We start from the raw sequence: 19,628 nt of genomic DNA on the forward strand, positions 1-19,628 counted from the left end.
CTGGGGGGACAAGGGCCTTAATGTATGACTTAATGCATGACTCGAAGTACTGGGGGACAAGGGTCTTAATGTATGACTCGAAGTACTGGGGGGACAAGGGTCTTAATGTATGACCCAAAGTACTGGGCCTTGTTATGGCAATGATTCATGTATGAGACTTTTTGTTGTGCTACAGTATATAATGTATGAGTATTACAAGAACAGGTGAACCGCTGAGGACCGGCTCTATGAGTTGATGGATATATCCAACCTTGTAACAAACTTGAGTAAAAACACACAAAAAGTTCACTGGATTTACTTGGACTTCTTCCATGAACAACGTTGATGCTGGTATTCCAGTATTTGGTCCTGTAATCAATACGTCAGACAACAGATTGATGATAACATATCCCTCGTGAACTCACCAACTAGCAAGTAGAAGTTTGGTATGTCAGGAACTGCAGTTCCGAGGTATGCGGTAGGGCCACCATGAGCATCATAATACCCTTGGATGGTAGCTCCGTTCGAGCCTCGGACATGCATTGGGTAGCGATCCTGTTTCTGCAGTTGGTATCTGATAGATTATTAGGTCTGTGTAAATGACACTTACGCTGATGAACCCGGTCGCGTATATGATGACCTCAAATGGCAACATTTCACCTGAACTAATGTGAGGACGGTGATGACGTCATTAATGGCCCACGCATACCAGTTTTTGTGATAATCCCATTCTCCGCTATGTTGTCAATTCCGTCGAAGTTGAGTGTCAAGTTAGGCCAATGGAGAACATCCAGGAAACCGCTGTTTGCGACTGTACAAAATGAAATGAGAAAGAACATATTGTAAGCACACTGGCTTACCTGAGTTCTCATAATCAGTACATATAGCGTCGCTGATACTGAAAGCTAAGCTTTCAGTATTTCACCTTTTGGTGTAATGGTTATGCGTGGCGGCGGTCTGACCATGTTACATATACTGAAAGCTTAGGGTTTGCAGGAGGTCGGGCGTTCCAACCCGCTCCGGGTCAAATTCCAAGGTTCGCCCTTGGGGTGGACATATGTACCCTCCCATTTCAGATAGAAACTCCCACACAAACCACAGTGCCTAACACTACGGTGTCCGCAATATTTAAGATAGGTTTTAATGTTATCTGGAATGCAAAGAACATTTTTGAAATTTAAACTAACATATATATGGGCACATAACTTCAAATTTTGGCAGTGTTTTGTGCAAAATCCAAAATATAAAGCTTTGGCAGCTATTTTGGCACTGACCATACGTCACCGAAAATAAGAAATATTGTCAGATTTTGAGCGTGTGCTTGAATTTAAAGTTTTATTATGACGTTCAACTTGGGACAATTACTTGAAGTTTGGTCCATGGTCACTATGTTAAGTTGTATCAAACAATTAGACCCTGCCGAAAATATCAAGCTCACGGCGGCAACAAAATGCGATGACGAAACTTCAAGTTTTGTCTTCAGATTAAATATATCGCCCGATCATTGCCCGCCCATTGCCTGCCCATTGCCCGCTCACACACCTGTAAAAATGCAAGAGATTAAATAAATATATTCATATTGAAAGCTATAACAATTGAGTCAGGAGAGTTATAGATATTGCTAGGTAGTTTCAGTTGTGAGATAAGGATAGAATCACAGTGTGACAGTCAGAAACCCTCCATCGCGCAAAGTGACTAACGACCCATGACACCTTGGCATTTTCAAGGCGGGTTTCGAAGTCTGTCGAGTACAATTTCGCCGGAAAATAAGGGTACATTGAGAAGGGATCGACGGTATGGTGATCTAGCAGGATATGTCGCTGTACAGCAAACAATAACTCTCCTGTCAGCGTACTGTAAATGTATTTGATACTGGCGGCGACAGGGGTTAACGACCGATCTCCGCGAGGATAGAAGAAAATCTGGCTGTTGCCCAAGTGTGTAGACGCCTTACTGTAGATCACACCGTCGAACTTGAGTGTAGCACGTAATACCGCTGTTTGTCGTCTGATGAGGGTATACAGGTCTTCAGGCACCGCACTAGTTGCTGCACAGTCGGCAACCTTGATGGCATCATTCATAGGATCTTCGGCAAGCTCATGGATAGAACTCGTAGCGCTCTTATTGAATACTCGATCAAACAGGACCCCACACTCTTGAATAGCAGGCGGACAGTCTGGTCGGGCGAGCCAACGGCGAAGTCTTGCAGCTTTGATATAGGAAAGAAGCATTGTATTTTCAAGCTCCCCTAACAGGATTAAGTCTAACTTTCTCGTTCGTGCTTTGAAAGGACATACCAAATTTGTGATTGATAGGAATGTGTTGTATAATTCCAATTAAACGTTCGAAAGGAAAAGACCACCATGAGTGAGCAGGCCCGAATAGGAGCAGATAATCATATATATGGAACGATGCATGGTGATTCGGTCACACTGAGAAGGTGGGATGAATTGTCTGCAACTTTCCGACATAAGCAGCGATATGCGAGCGATAGGCTTGAGCCCTTCTCGGTGTCATTGTTCGTGCACAAGCAAGATACACTGCACCGACTAATTCCATAGTGTGATTGAGGATAGTTTTGAGGCGAACAGCAATTTCGTCAGAAGAATGCAATGTACCAGCTCCCCACAAGCTCATGAGGGCGATGGGAAGATAGATTGTGATAAGGGATCGCCACTCATCAGCCTTAATTGTCCCAGCAGATGCCTCGCCAAAATTCTTGGGGACGGAACCAAGCCAAGTGGGGATGGTCGTATCACGGATGACGTTACGGATTCGATCAAGTACTTCTGCTGTCTCGAACGAACGAACTTTTCGAGGGGCCGCTAGAGGTTGTCCGTGACGCTGTGAAGTGCGTGTTAGAGAAATTGACGGCAAGAAACATCACAGCGAAGAGCTTACCCAATCAACAAGAGCCTTGACGTAGTCAATCTTCAGCGTTCTGCCAACTTTCTGGGGCATACAATGTAAAGAATTGCAGGCAAATCTCAACGGTCCGGAATTTTTATGAGACAGAGTGCTTTTTAGCTTGTCAAAGCGTTCCTCCAGTTGATTATCGTCGCCAGAACTTACGTGAGATGCGAGGAGGGTGCGAATCGTGGATATCTGTGTTACCTCTTTGGCTGTCATTGTCCCGGGAGGTATTTCGCCAAAGTCACATGCAAATGCCGGGGAGGGCGATGTTGATGTGGTCGACTCTGAGGTTAAACTGAGAAGATGTCGGGTGTGGTGTTGGGCCAAGCCTTCCAATATGCAGTGCATCGGATCAATGACAAGTTGCCGGGAGGGGTCCCAGTATGGTAAGCGCCAGAGTTCGGAATAGCGCACGCCATGAGCCTTGAACAGTCTTTCACGTTCAGAGGATGTAGCAGCGTCTCTCCACTGCTCAGCATATTCTCGCAATGTTACTTTGTTGCGAGGTTCCCACTTCTCGAAGTCGACTCTTCCACAGGTAGACTTATGATAACAATTGCACACACTGCAATAGAAGTGACTGCCAACTCCAGCCATAGAAGCAATATGACGAGCAGCGGGGAGGTCACAGACAACAGGGGCGACGGCGCTACGAGTAAGCCGGCCATGGGGGTAACAAGCCATTTTGGAGAACTTGATACCGCGCTGCCATGCATCTACCAAATCATTGATGAGGGGTCGGATGTAGTGGTTGAGGTTCTCCAGTGACGGCTGCTTCGGCCCTGGGATGATACCCGCAACATACATATTCTCCGGCTTGTATCTGATATCCACCGGTAAATTTAAGCATGCCATAGAGATGATTCCGCATGATGTACTGGCGCCGCGGATATTCAGACCTTCCGGATTGAAAAAATCCACATGGAGAGCGAAGACATAGCGTCCCTCCTCTCCTCTATCAACAAAAAGTGAACCCGGCTGAGGACCATCGAACTGGCAGAGAAATTGAGCTTCAAAGGGGGTTATGATGAAGGACGGATGGGGGGAATCGATGGAGTCCATCAGATTGTCGCATGCCTGATCCATCACGGCCTCGATATCTCTACGAGAGAGAAGACCGAACAGATAATCCTTGAAATCGTGGTACATGAAGGTCCTCCTGGGTCGGAAATTTCCATCAGCACCAACAAGCAAAGCCTCGCCACATTCGGTCGTGAGCATGGGACGATGAGTGCACCGTTCAGGATATACTGGAGTCGTCGAGCCTGGTGCATAAGTTGGTGGATAGGTGCAATGGCAACTGCAGACAGCATACGGGACAATCTTTCCCTTGAGATGGAATCTGGCCTTGGCGCTTTCTGAGGTCATTGGGATCTGCTTTAGGATATTTGTGTGGGAGGAGTTGAGGCTGTTATCTGGTCTCCGGAATGCGAGAAATAGTATGACGGAAATGATCTTCATGATTAGATCACAACTACTCCTGCTGACCCCTATGATAACTCTGCATGCGACGCCAAGGAAGAGAATGATTTGAGTGATTTCATCTAACTCGTTCACTGGATCTTGCGGAAGGGTATCTACTGAACGATAAGCAAAGAACTGTCATGATGATCCGCACGCTCACTTACCGGTATTGATCTCGACGGGTGTATCATCGGATGGCTCGTGACTGCTGCACTGGGTTGCCAATATGTCTATCTGCGATTCGATCGCCTTCTTTCGTGCAATCACGATATCGGTCTGCCGAATGACGTTTTGCATGGCTTTACGAAGTAAATGTAGTTCGCGACCAACGTGATCAATGCGACAAGAATGCAGCAACAAGTGAAAGCATTGCTGGATCTGAGACTTGATGTTGTCAAGGACAACCAACGCCTTCGGTGTGTCGATTGCATCCCTTTTTCGAGACAGGTACTGTGTCAGGTTTGAGCTCGACAGTACAAACTGTCGAGCTCGGAGAAATATTGACCGGTACATCTGTATCAAGGGTCAAGCGATGAAGATCATCGGCGATGACGGCGACTGATGACATGTTGTCTGCGAAGGTGCATGCGGCAAGGTCAGTGGCAGAAAAATCTACGTCAATAATCACACTGTTACCTGCGGCGCGTTCCACTTTTACACGCAAGATATGAGACACGATTAAGTGTTCGGCCATGAGCACTCCTGTTGGTGCGCCTTTCTCGTCATATCCGCCTTTCTCAATGCACTCCTTGCAAAGGCATCGTTTGAGTGTTGCACGGGCTACGGGCATGGAGAATTGAGGGAGGTTGGTAATTGGGTGATTGGAAGTAGATCCTGGCATAGCGGGACTTAAATGAAAAAAAAAAAAACAAGGAAAGAATGGAGCAACTCACAAACAAGGCATTGGAGACAAATGCCAATGACGAAGTACAAGGTGATTGCCTATATGGACACTATTTGGATGCATGACAAGGGACGATGGAACAATACATACCGTAATATAGATCTGACAAGACAAGTGCAATGGAATTCCAAGTGCCCGAGTGGTCACGCAATCCGGTCGTATCGTCGGGAAAATTCCATGTTCGCAAATGTCGACGAGGAATGGTAAGCTCAACAGTACAAACTATCGGGCTCAGAGTGACGAAAGTATAAGAGAACATGAGCTCAACAGTACAAACGAAGAGCCAAGTGTACATCGATCGCTTGGCCATATCGTTCTTTACCCAGGCTTGCCTTAAGTGGGTGACCAATTGGTCGTTCACGTGTGCACCTACGTATGGTCTAGCGGAGGGTATTCTTAAGGATTATCCAAATCCGAACATGTCTCCGCATCGTCAGGCGTCAAGTTGACTGGGTGGACACGCAAGCAGAGCTCGCCCATCCAAACGGCTATGAATCCATCGAAAGAGTAGTGACGTTGGAACGAGTGTATTGAGAGTGAGCTCGATAGTACAAACTATCGAACTCGAAGAGATCTGTGAATGATGATCTCGACGGTACAAAACCATCGAGCTCCAAAAATCAGGGGTAAGATAATACTACCACAACCGTACGAAACAGTTGTAGTAGCAGTAAGGAGTAACTTGGGAACTTTGGCAAAATGTGAGATGGCGAGACAAACAGCTGCAAATAATATTACATCAGCATTCTGATCTGAGATTAAGTCGCCCACCTAAAATGAGGCGGGAGGGGTCGGGGCGCTCAATGTTAGGATGAGCTCGATAGTACAAACTATCGGGCTCGGAGAGATCGGGGGGCGAGGAACTCAATGGTACAAACCACCAAGGTCGGAAACTCAAGGGGACGATACTACCACAACCGTACGAAACAGGTGTAGTAGCAGTCTATAGTAAAGGAGTAACTTGAGACTTTGCCGAAATTTCAGATTGGTGTGACAAATAGTTACAAATACAGTTATGTCATCATTGTCACAACCAAACCAATTACAATGATGACATAATTGTATTTGTAACTATTTGTCGCACCAATCTGAAATTTCGGCAAAGTCTCAAGTTACTCCTTTACTATAGACTGCTACTACACCTGTTTCGTACGGTTGTGGTAGTATCGTCCCCTTGAGTTTCCGACCTTGGTGGTTTGTACCATTGAGTTCCTCGCCCCCCGATCTCTCCGAGCCCGATAGTTTGTACTATCGAGCTCATCCTAACATTGAGCGCCCCGACCCCTCCCGCCTCATTTTAGGTGGGCGACTTAATCTCAGATCAGAATGCTGATGTAATATTATTTGCAGCTGTTTGTCTCGCCATCTCACATTTTGCCAAAGTTCCCAAGTTACTCCTTACTGCTACTACAACTGTTTCGTACGGTTGTGGTAGTATTATCTTACCCCTGATTTTTGGAGCTCGATGGTTTTGTACCGTCGAGATCATCATTCACAGATCTCTTCGAGTTCGATAGTTTGTACTATCGAGCTCACTCTCAATACACTCGTTCCAACGTCACTACTCTTTCGATGGATTCATAGCCGTTTGGATGGGCGAGCTCTGCTTGCGTGTCCACCCAGTCAACTTGACGCCCGACGATTGAAGTTGCCGTCATATAGTCCAAACACATAAACACCTTTATCGTCTGCAAATGCTACAGACTTCGGCACAGTGTTGTCCAGTCGCACCGCGAAAACGGCCTCCAGTTGCGAGTTCGTGTTTAGAACAAGTACCTGAACTATCTTGTCCCTTGTTCCGACTGCAATCTGAGTACTCCCTTCAGAGGACATATCCCATGACAGACATGTAATCTCGAAGCCCGATCTGAGCCTCCTGGTGCAAGTCTCCTGAAAAAGCATCTGTTCGACATTAGGCGAGAACTCGATGATGAACAGGACATCCTTACATCTACTGGGCTACGTCGCAAAAACACGATGTAACCAAGCCCTGTTCCATAGCAAAGGGTTTCTGTCATGGCCAGTCTTGTCGTAATCCAGACAGCGCAGCTGACTGTGCCTCGGGACTCGTAGTTATGAGATGAGCATGTGAGTTCTTTCCGAGATTTGATATCCCAGACTTTAATGCCCTCGGTGCCTGTTTATTTTATTAGCACTCCAATAATTAGAACGCGTGTGATTTACCGCCGCATGCAAGAGCTTGGCCATCATTAGATACTGCGAGCGCGTGGACAGACCCACTTGTTGTGAGGCGGGCTTGATGCTGGAAGCATTGGGTTGACTGCCTGAATGGAGACCAGGAATAAAAAAACATCGCTGGGGTGATCTTAATCGGTGTGTGCTCAGGTCAGGTTCTCAAGTTCACTAGCTCAATTCAACAATATTTATACTAGGGGCTTTTTGTGATTCCATGGCGACTTTGTGCTTTCTGGCTGTTTGTATTCGTCTTTTATGAGCGACGTGTCAGCCTTTCCTAGACAACCTCACTTTTTGTTGCTTTTTGTTGATTCTTCGTCTTTTGGCATTTTTTTTATTCTAATTACGACACTTATCTTTACGACTTTCATAGTAATTTGCTTCGAAACTTCGTGTTGTTGATCCCGGTCTTTATTGTTTTAACGTAATATTGTTGCTCTAATGTGTCAACTCATAAAACCTACTAGATCCAGCCGCTCACGTCGCCAGCTTGACCCACTAATATTGCCAGCCTGACCCGCTCACATCGCCATCTTGATCCACCTTACATTGACTTACAGATCATGCGCAACACATCGAAAGCTGTCTCTCCCTTTCACGATCCAGAGCCTGGTGCTCCACCCCCCTTCCCGCCTATGCTTACCGACCAGCTCGAACTTTTTGGCAGCCCTCGTCATTCGACTATGCTCATTACTGATGAGATTCTCCTGCCAAAGGTTAGCATCATTTTTTTTGTCTTGCTCCTCATACTGAGAGCATTTGCAGCCCAAGAACATGCTGGCGCCTGAGTTCAAGCTTGCGGTACACCCATCCAAGAAGACCCATCCTTCCTCACCATACCCGAAGAGAGTCTCTCTCGAGTGTTCTCGTTCTCGTTCTCGGACACCCATTCCCTCGGATTCATCAGGCTCCTTCGATTCGCTATCAGACAGTGACTCGTCAACTTTGGCTGCAAGTTTATCAGAAGACTCGAAGATTCCAAAGCCTGCTGGTGAGCCTGGTCGTCCTGGGCATGGAGGATACACGCTCCGCGAGGCTTTGGATTGGAGTCCAAAGGCATACACCAAGTTTAAGGTTAGTAACACACTCCCACTGATGTATGCCTTCTATCTATCGACACCTCTAGAATTCTATGCACCACCTTATCAAAGAGCACCTCGATACGACGAAGTGTGCCTCCTCCCAAAGTCCTATCCTTCTGAAGACTGTCCGCGACAAAGTCAGTACTCAATCTTCATTTATCCATGACCTCATGGTTTATGGTTTATTAGGCTGTCGATGCTTTCCCCGACCTAGAAAATTATAGCGAATTCTGGCCGGTTAACGATATGATCATGATGCGCCTGAAATATACATCAGGTCGTGCTAGGCAGAAAGAAGCAGGGATGGTTACGGGAAAGAGTAAGAAACATACTCCCAAGGTCAGTATATTCTACTCCAAAAGTCGACACTAATACAATGACATCTACAGAAAAGTTGATTCATTCTCACTATACCCGTAACTTAACTTAGATGAATCCCCTTATCATTACCATGTTTGTGATCACAATGCCCTGAACTAGTTAGAGTACACGCTTCAAATTGTCTTGGTCTAATTATCCCATGGGTATATCACATGTTATTGAAAGACCAACAAGTGAATGTGTGCTAAGCTTGTCACATGGTGTGAAATTTTCAAATTGACAATTACATATGTACTCTCAGTGACTGCGCGTTACTTCACTCTCTAGTGCGCCTGCAGTACTTGCAGTACTTCCATAGTCATTTACTACCTTATTTCAAACACTGGGATGCAAGACGAGTGATCTTCCGAACAGTAATATATGTTTGGGTCAAACATGCTGCATTCGGATATGCTAATATTATCTTCCTATTATCTTCCTGTGATAGCAGTAGCCTTGTTAGGCGGCTTTGAGAACAGCGACGTTTCAGCAACCGCCATGTCAAAACATTTTCTCTCGTCTGAACTCGGGCTAAAAATCGCTTCGTTACACCCACTGGGTGTCATCCAATCCGACATCTCCTCCATGGACAAACTGACATCCTGTGAGCTCAATCGCCTGATCACCCAAGAAACCCGCCGCGAAGGAGATGCTAATGATATGGGATGTCTATTACCTTTGATCTTCAATTTGTTCGACCCCGCGAACTTGCCCGCAACAGATACCCTCGTAGATTCAACCAACAAGCCGCTCTACGACACTACCACGAAACAATGGCCCTTAGCACTTCCCAGGAAGGGTGAGGCCATCGAGAAGACATTCCCATTCTTCCTCAACAACCTCACCAAAGCCCTCCTCCGATCATTTCCTTCATTAGGCACGTTTCCTCCACTATGGTACGGTTCGAGTTCTACCGTGCCCGTTGAAAGCGAGCATGTTCAACTGAAAACCCGATGTCTGCTTATCCGAGCACACGGAGTTGCGTTGGAACACTATACTGGTAGTCGCTGAGCTCACCACAACCTCGTACACCCCTTCAATACCTGCCGGAAAGACGCTTGACACAAAGGCATGGCTCATTTTCAGAGAGCAACCGTGGAGGCGTTTCGTACTATCTCTTTCCTTCAGCAATAATTATCACGAACTCCGTGTACATGTACATGACCATTCGGGCGGCATTGTGACCCCAGAAATCAATATACATGAGAATCCTGATGCTTTCAAACGCGTCATGGCATGCATCGTTTTTGGTCGACGTGACTGCATTGGATTTGACCTCACGATCACGATCAACCCAAAGATGACGAGCTTGTTGTCCGGGGCATTTTGGGCCAGAAACATCAAAGGTCTTCCCAAGCGAAGGAGTCGAGCTGCCCGCCTGAAGCCCCACAAGCTATCTTCACTAGATGCGCAGATAGTGCTGACACAATCTCACACACTGGACACACAGACAAAGTTTCATTCGCTTCCCGACCATCTTCCGTCTCCCGACGAGTTCGCAAATGAGCCTGAGGCAGACTCCACTCCCCTTGTTGATGCGCCAGATCTCAAGAATACAGACGCTGAGGTTGACGATGTGATAGGACAGATCGCCATCAATGAAAACATATACAACTTGCTGAAGGTGATCTTCTGCAATCAAGGACTTGTGGGCCGCGGAACCGTTTGCTACCTGGCTCGGAGAGATGGCGAGGAGTTTATTATTAAGGATCATTGGGTGAAAGGCGACAAGAGTGTAGTGTTGAATGAGGTGGAGATGCTGAAAGCTCTGAAGGATATCCCTGGTGTTCCCCAATACGTGGAACACTGTCTCGTGGAGGTAGAGCCGGGCAAAGTCGACGATACGCAAATGTATCACCAGAAGATCTATAATAGCACCCAAGGTGTCTATCACACGCATGTCCGTCTCGTCTTGAAACCACGGGCTCGTCCTTTACACGAGTTTCGAACTAGAAAAGAGCTCGTCAAAGCGTTACGTGATATTGTGCTAAGTAAGTGAGCCTGTCGTATTAGTTAGTACATATCTGATTGAACCGTCACAGTTCAAAAGTGTGCAGTTGAAGAGCACCAGGTTTTGCACAGAGACTGCAGTCTAAATAACTCCATGATAGAAGACACCGAATATGGCAGTCGAGGGGCGCTAATAGACTGGGAATTCACGGCACGCATCACATCGGACGATATGTATTCTGCCGGTGGAACAGTAGGCGCCTTATTTGTTCGGTGAGCAATGAATGACTAATTTTTCAGGGAACCATACCCTTTATGTCCGTCAGCGCCCTTAGGGCAATGGGCAAGCTCAATTATCAATACTCGCAGGGTATGAAGTCGGTAAAAGAGCTTAAGCTAGCCACGGACCATTCGACTCCCCAAAAGATGCCCAAAATCAAGCATACATACCACGACGACCTTGAATCGATGTTTTACGTTTTTGCCTGGATTGGCATAATGTTCAAGGGACCTATGGGTGAAGAGCGCTGCCTTGAGGACGTCGTAGACCGTGATCCTGACAAAATGGAGATGTGGCTACCAGAGCGATGGCATGGTACGCCAGAAGAAGTCACTCAAAAAGCCGAAGCGAAGCACTATTTTTTCCTTGGAGATTCGATAAAACAGTGCATTGGAGAACAATTCGCCCCCTATTTCCAAAAGCTCGTTCCTCTAGCAGAGGAGTGGTATGACCTCATGAGTGAGAAGAGGATGAAGGTCGAGTTTGACGAAGTGGTCTCATTATTCGACAAGCACATCAACGCGCTTCCGGACGAAGAGGACTCTGATGAGTTGTCGAAGAAGGCCAAGAGGTTGGGTGATGGGAAGGAGGGGAAGAATGATGTTACTCCCGCTCCTGTCGAAGCGAACTAAAGTTGAAGTGAGCTTGTAACAATTTACTTAGTTTACGTTTACAGTGCATCATGACGGTCGAATAAACTGTGCGCGACGGATTTGTCACTGGCTACGTCGACAAAGGTATTTTGATGGGTCCTGTAAAAGATGCAATGAGATAGCATCTCGGTAATGCAAGATGCCATTGTTATTGTGCAGTGAAGACAAAAGATAGCGTCCCAGCAGTACAAACGGCTTGGTGAAGCAGTGAGGGAGAAAGGTAGCGTCGTCCTAGCAGTACAAACGGCTTGGTGAAGCAGTGAGGGAAGAAGTAGCATCGTCCTAGCAGTACAAACAGCTTGGTGAAGCAGTGAGGGAGAAAGTAGTGTCGTCCTAGCAGTACAAACAGATTGGTGAAGCAGTGAGGGAGAAAGTAGCGTCATCCCGGTACAAACGGCAGGAAAGGTAGCATCCCAGCAGTACAAACGGCTTGGTGATGCAGTGAGAGGGAAAGGTAGCGTCGTTCCAGCAGTACAAACGGCTTGGTGAAGCAGTGAGGGAGAAAGTAGCGTCGTCCCGGTACAAATGGCAGGAAAAGGTAGCATCCCAGCAGTACAAACTGCTCGGTGAATAGTCGTAAAGTGACGTAAAGTGACATCGCCTAAGACACCATCCTCCAGCTGTACAAAACCACTGAGTGATGGTGGGTGTGGGAGTCAACAGAAAGAAAGTGCGCAATATATTAGGAGTCATTTAAGTTTTTTAAGTGTCAATTGAGAGGTGTTTGCGACCAACTCAAATTATTTCCTTATTTGGTTACCATGAGCTCATATTATGTCCTATCTATCTGTACGGCCGTAATACGGGTTATATAAATAGAGTTCTGACAATTCCAGATCCGAATCCTCCCATTGCATCTCGGATCACAATTCAACTTCTGAGGCACGACAATTTGTATTGTCATGACTAGTCAACCTTGGACTTGTAGGTACTTAATTTAGTGACTAAATCTGAATCTATACCGTATACCGTCACAATTCAACTTCTGGGGCGCGATGATTTGTATTGTCGTGACCAGTCAACCTTGGGCTTGTAGCGATATTCGGTACTCAATTTGGTGACTCAAGAAATTCATCTTATGCAATTTATTGACTCCACAAATTTATTCAACATTATCAACTGCCGGTCTACTAGCATCAAACTATGAACCTGTCAGCCAGCCGATGATTAACGCGAGCGCTCAAGGGCTTCACGAGCGTGAGAGTGCGTGGTAGTTTTCCATGATATCGAATGCTTCGTATAAAGCTGATAGATTCTAAATCAGCGGGGATTGATTATCACTGGGTACTGCTCACTTGTGCATGATAAAGTCGGCTAGCGCATTGTCCCTTCCCCGCATGTTTACAACAGAGCCGGCGCTTGTGCCAACCCTAGTAATAGCTGCATCACCTCGGAATACATTGCCATCGCTGCTGAGAAGGGTGTTGATTCTCAGATGACAATGCCGCTTGAAAAAAATACAGAACTGATAGATGTGTCTCCCTTCATGAAGGGTGACAAGACAGTTGTGTACGTAAGGTTGTACAGTAGCGTCATTTAAGAGGCTCTCGGGAACGGGAAAGCGCTTCGCGTTGCGCGAGCGATCAGAACATCGTGTAAGCATGGTAACCTGGCGAGGTCTGCTCCACGATGCAGAATATAGCCTACACCGCACATGGAATTCAAGAGTCTGATTAAGCTGTAAGCGAAAGACCAGGAGAAATTTAAGATAACTTGCCGACGATGTGGGTAAGATATACGTGCGAGTGTTGACCATTGTGATAAAGATAAAGGAATGACCAATGAAATTAGCTGTAGGCGACCAGCGCTGAAGATAACTGGGGAGGTGAGAGCGGGCGATGAGAGTGGGCGATGAGAGCGGGCGATCTTATAGTATTTACTAACCCCAAAGCACGCTCCGCACGGAGTATTCTGCAAGCTGAATTCGTCATCTTTATTTGTTTCATGGAATGAAGCAACCACGGACAATAATCTAGCAGAGTATCATAAGCCCACCTGATCTCAGACTTAAGACTTTGTAAACTGACTTTTTTGTTTGTAAAAAAATGGCACTATTGCCCCCGAACATCTGCAGCCTAGCCTCAAAAGTGAGAATCGTGCAACGTCGTTCACAATACAGAACACCCAAAAAGCGGATGCGATGATATCACGATTTAATTGTTAGGGTTGCATATAAGTGGGATAACGCGTATGGAGCCCAGAAACTAACGTTGACGCTACACTCTTCTTACTCAACCCTATTAACATGCCACAGCTGGAACAGGAAGACATCCAAACATCCTATGATGCGAACTTGTTTGATGATGACGACATGGAAGACAATATGGAAGATGCTGCCGCGTTTCAAACCGCAAATCATATAGACTTCAGTCTAGCAAGGACGACTCAGATAGACAAGAGGGAGGCATCACGGATGGACCTAGATGATGTCACCGGACAGCCCCCAACTAGTTTTGATAAGGAGAAAAGGTTCAAGACGGTACGTCCGGGTGTATAAGGTTAATGTCGAGCTCAGTGTCTGTCCAGGTATCAGATAAGTGTCGTATCAAGGAAGTAGATTACTCGGCGGAACTGCGCGAAACGGTGTACAGTCAAACGGAACAGATCAACCACATGAGACGTGAGATGCAAATGGTTCGTAGTAAGCTCACTAGACATTACGGATATCTGGCTCACGGCCGTGTAGGAAGCTCAAAACCTACAACAAGCACATTTGTCCAGCATGGAAGATATCAGAAAACAGTGGGAAGTAGCTCTGAGAGAGCGGGAAGCGCAACTCACCAAAGAATTTGAGGTAAATCATTTGGACGCTCGAACGACAGACACCCGTTGATGACGGTGACAAGGCTAGCCGCGCCGAGCAGCACCAACAGCTTGAAGATTATATGAGAAGTCGTGAAGCGGTCGGCCACTGCGAATCGCGAGGCGGTAGAAACTAGCAGTGCAGAAAATTCTAGAGGATAGTCGCAAACACTTTGAGCAAGAACTAGCTCAGCGTGAAGAAGAGTTCAATAGAAAGAAAGAGGAAGAGGTAAGGTGAATAACTTGTCACGAAAGGTGGTCAATGACAACCACGTAGTTTCTAGAACGCGAGCAAGCGAGATTCGGCGAGATGGAGCAGAGGCTGAAGTCCGAAGTCGATAAGTTGAGGGTGAGGATATTGATTCGTGGCTGATGAGTATGCTGAAAATGCCCCAGGCGGAAAAAGAAAGCGAGCTGGCCAACATGGAACAGCGGTTTTCCAGGAGTTACAGATTACCGGATAGGGATACAGAAATGGATGACAGCCCCCGTCCATCCGCAAAGCCATCGTCAGGTACCCCATGCCTTGATACCATCAAGAAGTTAAAGAGAATTCGTGGAATATCGCGCAGGACTCGCCTTTTATCAGTACCTGCGGAGGTGAGTGTCTGGTATATTGTTGGATATGATGTAAACTCATGATACTAGGCGGACATGCAGGAAATCCATCAAGAACAATCATTCGAGAAAGATGCACCACGTCAACAACATGACACTTCACCTATGGAAGATGCGATTGCAAGAGGTGTGGAGGCCGCGCTGAGGCGCATTCTCATCGAGAAAGACTTCCCGCTCGTCAAAAAACGCAGTCCCCAGAAGAAAAAGATAGAGGATGAAGAAATTCGGCGAGAGAAGGCTGCCAAACTGAGCTGCGAAAGAGATTTTCTTCTGGTAAGCCGCAACATAGTATCGAGTTTGATTCCCCTTACATTGAAGTAGGGAGAAGTGCGGCGTTTGTTGAAAGATGTTTTCAAGATCACTCAGGATACCGATTTCATAGTCCATGAGGCGGCGAGTCGCGAGGATGTCTACTCATATGAATACGAAGATGGTCCAGGTCCCGATCTAAAAAATCTTACCTTTGATCTAAAAAATGGATCCAAAACCCCCTGGAATAGCAAGATTATTGATGTACTCCTCGAAGAAATACAGAAAAGGTGCGATGAAGAGAAGTGGCCATTCCAGAGGTCAGAGGCGTATTTCAGGGAAATCCTTCAAGACCGTTACAAGTGCTTGCGTACGATCTGGACGGCCGCGCAGCCCAAGGTCACAGCGAAGGGTATACTGGAGACCCCCGTAGAGGTGGAGAAAAGGTTGATTACGAAGAAGGACGAAACACTGAAAGCGACTCGTCAAACGACGCGTCGGAGGAATGTATGCCCGCAATCTCCAGATAATTTTAGTACTGAAGACTTCGCAGAAATATCGTCGTAGGGAAGCGGTTGTCGACAATCTCGTCAAACAAACGGCCGACGAAAACGAAGAAGACCTCCCAGCCTGGCGGTGGCTTCAACGTCTGATCAGGACGTTGGGAGAAGGCGGTATGAGTTCGGAGGAAAGCGATGTAGAAAACGACATTGAAACCGTTCTTCGTGTCAAAAATATGACATGGCGCCGAGCGGTAGAGCAGGGAGATGGACATCGTCGATCACCAAAGACTTATGGACGACGATATCTTCGCCCCTCAAGGCTCAAAACCAATGAAGCGGATACGCGCAGCCGGGAATCCGACGACTTCCAGGGCACAAGTCGATGGGTTGCCTAAAGTTTTGTATAACGAAGGATGGCTCGCTGGTCTGACCAAGCGTCAAGTCGAGAGATTGACGATCTCGGAGAAGGAATTCAGGTGGATGAAAGTCGCGGTTGCATAGACAAGATTCTGGGGAAGATGTCATTTTTTTGCAATGTGCAGATAGTAATGTACTCACTAATGAGAGAATTTTGTGTTGCTATGCCCCTCCGCTGTATGTACGGTGGAGGAGTCGAGACGAGCAGGGAAACAGATATGGTGTCCTACGAGGTAGTTGTCGAATTGCGCTGGGTGAAACCTATGCAGGTGTATAACCCCTTCAGCAGTGAGTTAATGGGTGTGCTGGGTGATACTTACGCAGTGTATATATGACCCCTTCCCTGGGCCATGGACGATGAGCTCAACAGTACAAACGAAGAGCCAAGTGTACATCGATCGCTTGGCCATATCGTTCTTTACCCAGGCTTGCCTTAAGTGGGTGACCAATTGGTCGTTCACGTGTGCACCTACGTATGGTCTAGCGGAGGGTATTCTTAAGGATTATCCAAATCCGAACATGTCTCCGCATCGTCGGGCATCAAGTTGACTGGGTGGACACGCAAGCAGAGCTCGCCCATCCAAACGGCTATGAATCCATCGAAAGAGTAGTGACGTTGGAACGAGTGTATTGAGAGTGAGCTCGATAGTACAAACTATCGAACTCGAAGAGATCTGTGAATGATGATCTCGACGGTACAAAACCATCGAGCTCGAAAAATCAGGGGTAAGATAATACTACCACAACCGTACGAAACAGTTGTAGTAGCAGTCTATAGTAAAGGAGTAACTTGGAAGTTGGAACCTTTGACGAAATTTGAGATGGCGAGACAAACAGCTGTAAATAATATTACATCAGCATTCTGATTTGAGATTAAGTCGCCCACCTAAAATGAGGCGGGAGGGGTCGGGGTGCTCAATGTTAGGATGAGCTCGATGGTACAAACTATCGGACTCGGAGAGATCGGGGGGCGAGGAACTCAATGGTACAAACCACCAAGGTCGGAAACTTAAGGGGACGATACTACTACAACCATACGAAACAGTTGTAGTAGCGGACTATAGGAAAGGAGTAACTTGAGACTTTGGCGAAATTTCAGATGCGCGACAAATAGTTACAAATACAATTATGTCATCATTGTAATTGACAATTACAATGATGACATAATTGTATTTGTAACTATTTGTCGCGCATCTGAAATTTCGCCAAAGTCTCAAGTTACTCCTTTCCTATAGTCCGCTACTACAACTGTTTCGTATGGTTGTAGTATCGTCTTACCCTTGCAAACTAACACAGCAGTTTGTACTGTTGTGGTAGTCATTTCCTAAACCAACACAACGCTTTGTGGACTCTCCACTTGTCCCGTCTATTGTTACCCCAGAGTTCGATATTTGGTGGCCACAGTGGTTTTGTGGAATGATTACACAATTTTATTGTCAAGCCTGGTACTTAAGCTTGGTCGGTCGGTCTCCTTCCTCTCTCTCTCCATCATCTCTAACTCATCGGTTTGTACCGTTGTGATAGTCCTACTCCTACTACTCCTCCTTCTAACACATTGGTTTGTACCTCTGTGATAGTGCTTACTCTTCCTCGCTCTCAACACATTGGTTTGTACCTCTGTGATACTGTCTACAATCAACACCATGCCCGGCCAACTCAACATCTTTGTGCATGAGGGGAAGATCTACACCTCCCTCAATGCATCTTCCCTTCCTGACGACATTCCTCACGAGCCAGTCTGGGACCCCCGGGACGATCACGACGCATCTCCGGACTGACAGCACTTCACCCCTCACTACTCGCTGGGCATATGCAGCTCGTCCATGGTTTCCTCTCGTTCCCTTGAATCCTAGCTTCGACGGTCCCATATTTGAGTGTCTAAACCACTCAATGTTTTCCCTTTACACGGAGGTCGACAGCCAGGGGAAGCACCTTCTCCATCGCGACATTAGAGAAAAATGGCGCGAACTAGAGCAGAAGTTGCTCTGGTGCCAGGAGCTTTTGGGAGCTGGACTCCTAATTCCATGGGGCACTGTGCTTCCACGCGCTCCCTCTCAATATGGGTACCTGAGGTCGCACTCAGACTGCGAAGCTTGCTAAGAAAGTCGCACTAAGATCGCGCAATGCATTCCTACGTACGTGAACCTATCTTCAATCTCACCGTAACTGACGCATGTCTAGTAATCGCTGCTGCATGCTCATGGCACATCATGAGCCGTCTATATCACGGATCAACCCGTCCTTGGATGGCTCTTCTGATTGATAACCCCCGAAGCCCCATACCGGCCGAATGGGTCCACGAATTATTGTGTTCGTTTGTCGAAGATCTGTCGGCCAAAGTTCCGTGCACCGGCATCATCATATCATCTGTCCATTGCCCTTGGGAGCTACAGCTCCCTATATTCGAATGCTTCTCAATCCCGGTCTGGGTTCACTGCAAGCAGAACAACTCTGTGTTCGATGAGAAGCTGCGTCACTATAACCCGTCCAAGGAAGCTGTCGCACGTGCAATCGAGGCGCAGCACGTAAGTAATGACACCTGGGGTCAGAATGATGGCTGGGGCCAGGATGATGACATGTGGGGTAAGCAGGATGATGGAACTCAGAGCGGGAGCGCCCTTGGGTGGGATACCAACGCAACTCAGCCTGCCCTTGGGTGGGATGCCAATGCAACTCAGCCTGCCCTTGGACAGGGAACTGCACCTGAGAATCCTCAAGTGGACCCTCGCTTTCCGGCCCCTCAACGACTCAGTGGCCAAAAGTCGGGAGAAGATTGGAAAACTTTTTTTACGCGACGCCGCGAGGAAAATCGGAAGAAGGAGGAAAAAGAATCCCCTTCTCAACGGCAATCGCGTGAGAGTCGGGAACGGGCAGCGAAGAATCATAGTCTTCCTGGAAAGTCCAGTACGGCCACGGTATTCGAATGGCAACCTCAAGACGAGTTCGAGGGCTTTTTACTTCGCATCCGCCTCACGAAGGCTGAGGTATCGGGGACTTGGGGGAACTACAGCAACTCTACCAGGCTGTACGACTCATTCAGAAATGAGTGGGACTTGTGTGATCAGCTGGATCCCACCAGCACCCCCGACGGCGACTGGGAAGAAGACCAGTTCAATTTCCCGGACCCCATCCCTGATCCTGTGCCGCCACCTCCCCCTGTACCTCCATCATTATCCAGCTTCTTGCAGGATATTCGCACTTACTTCAGGCATCATGAGGTTGCAGCCTCGTCCGATTACACAGAGGGTATTGAACGCT

At 47.1% G+C, this 19,628-nt stretch overlaps 5 protein-coding genes across 5 annotated transcripts; 3 read left to right on the forward strand and 2 right to left on the reverse strand.

The window, feature by feature from the left end:
* Positions 1-225: 225 nt before the first annotated feature.
* F5891DRAFT_975674 (uncharacterized protein) lies at positions 226-818 on the reverse strand (the record flags this gene model as incomplete). The annotated part of the gene is made up of 5 exons (XM_041376550.1): positions 226-250; positions 279-348; positions 405-540; positions 590-639; positions 689-818. 5 exons carry the CDS (start codon positions 816-818, stop codon positions 226-228), a joined length of 411 nt encoding a protein of 136 aa, XP_041231822.1.
* Positions 819-8,019: 7,201 nt separating this feature from the next.
* F5891DRAFT_1182496 (uncharacterized protein) lies at positions 8,020-8,936 on the forward strand (the record flags this gene model as incomplete). The annotated part of the gene is made up of 5 exons (XM_041366174.1): positions 8,020-8,172; positions 8,222-8,530; positions 8,583-8,675; positions 8,728-8,877; positions 8,928-8,936. 5 exons carry the CDS (start codon positions 8,020-8,022, stop codon positions 8,934-8,936), a joined length of 714 nt encoding a protein of 237 aa, XP_041231823.1.
* A 1,106-nt stretch (positions 8,937-10,042) lies between these two features.
* Positions 10,043-10,897, forward strand: F5891DRAFT_942397 (uncharacterized protein; the record flags this gene model as incomplete). Its single annotated transcript, XM_041374421.1, has 2 exons — positions 10,043-10,244; positions 10,482-10,897. Coding segments are annotated over 2 exons (618 nt in total), but the record flags the coding sequence as incomplete, so codon positions are not given.
* Positions 10,898-13,072: 2,175 nt separating this feature from the next.
* On the reverse strand, positions 13,073-13,537 carry F5891DRAFT_942237 (uncharacterized protein; the record flags this gene model as incomplete). Its single annotated transcript, XM_041374397.1, has 1 exon — positions 13,073-13,537. The coding sequence occupies one exon, from the start codon at positions 13,535-13,537 to the stop codon at positions 13,073-13,075; it is 465 nt and encodes a 154-aa protein (XP_041231825.1).
* A 2,063-nt stretch (positions 13,538-15,600) lies between these two features.
* On the forward strand, positions 15,601-16,213 carry F5891DRAFT_931508 (uncharacterized protein; the record flags this gene model as incomplete). Its single annotated transcript, XM_041373965.1, has 2 exons — positions 15,601-15,985; positions 16,080-16,213. Coding segments are annotated over 2 exons (519 nt in total), but the record flags the coding sequence as incomplete, so codon positions are not given.
* Positions 16,214-19,628: the final 3,415 nt, after the last annotated feature.

This window comes from Suillus fuscotomentosus, assembly GCF_016647785.1.
Source record: "Suillus fuscotomentosus strain FC203 chromosome Unknown F5891scaffold_5, whole genome shotgun sequence".
Lineage (NCBI taxonomy): Eukaryota > Fungi > Basidiomycota > Agaricomycetes > Boletales > Suillaceae > Suillus > Suillus fuscotomentosus.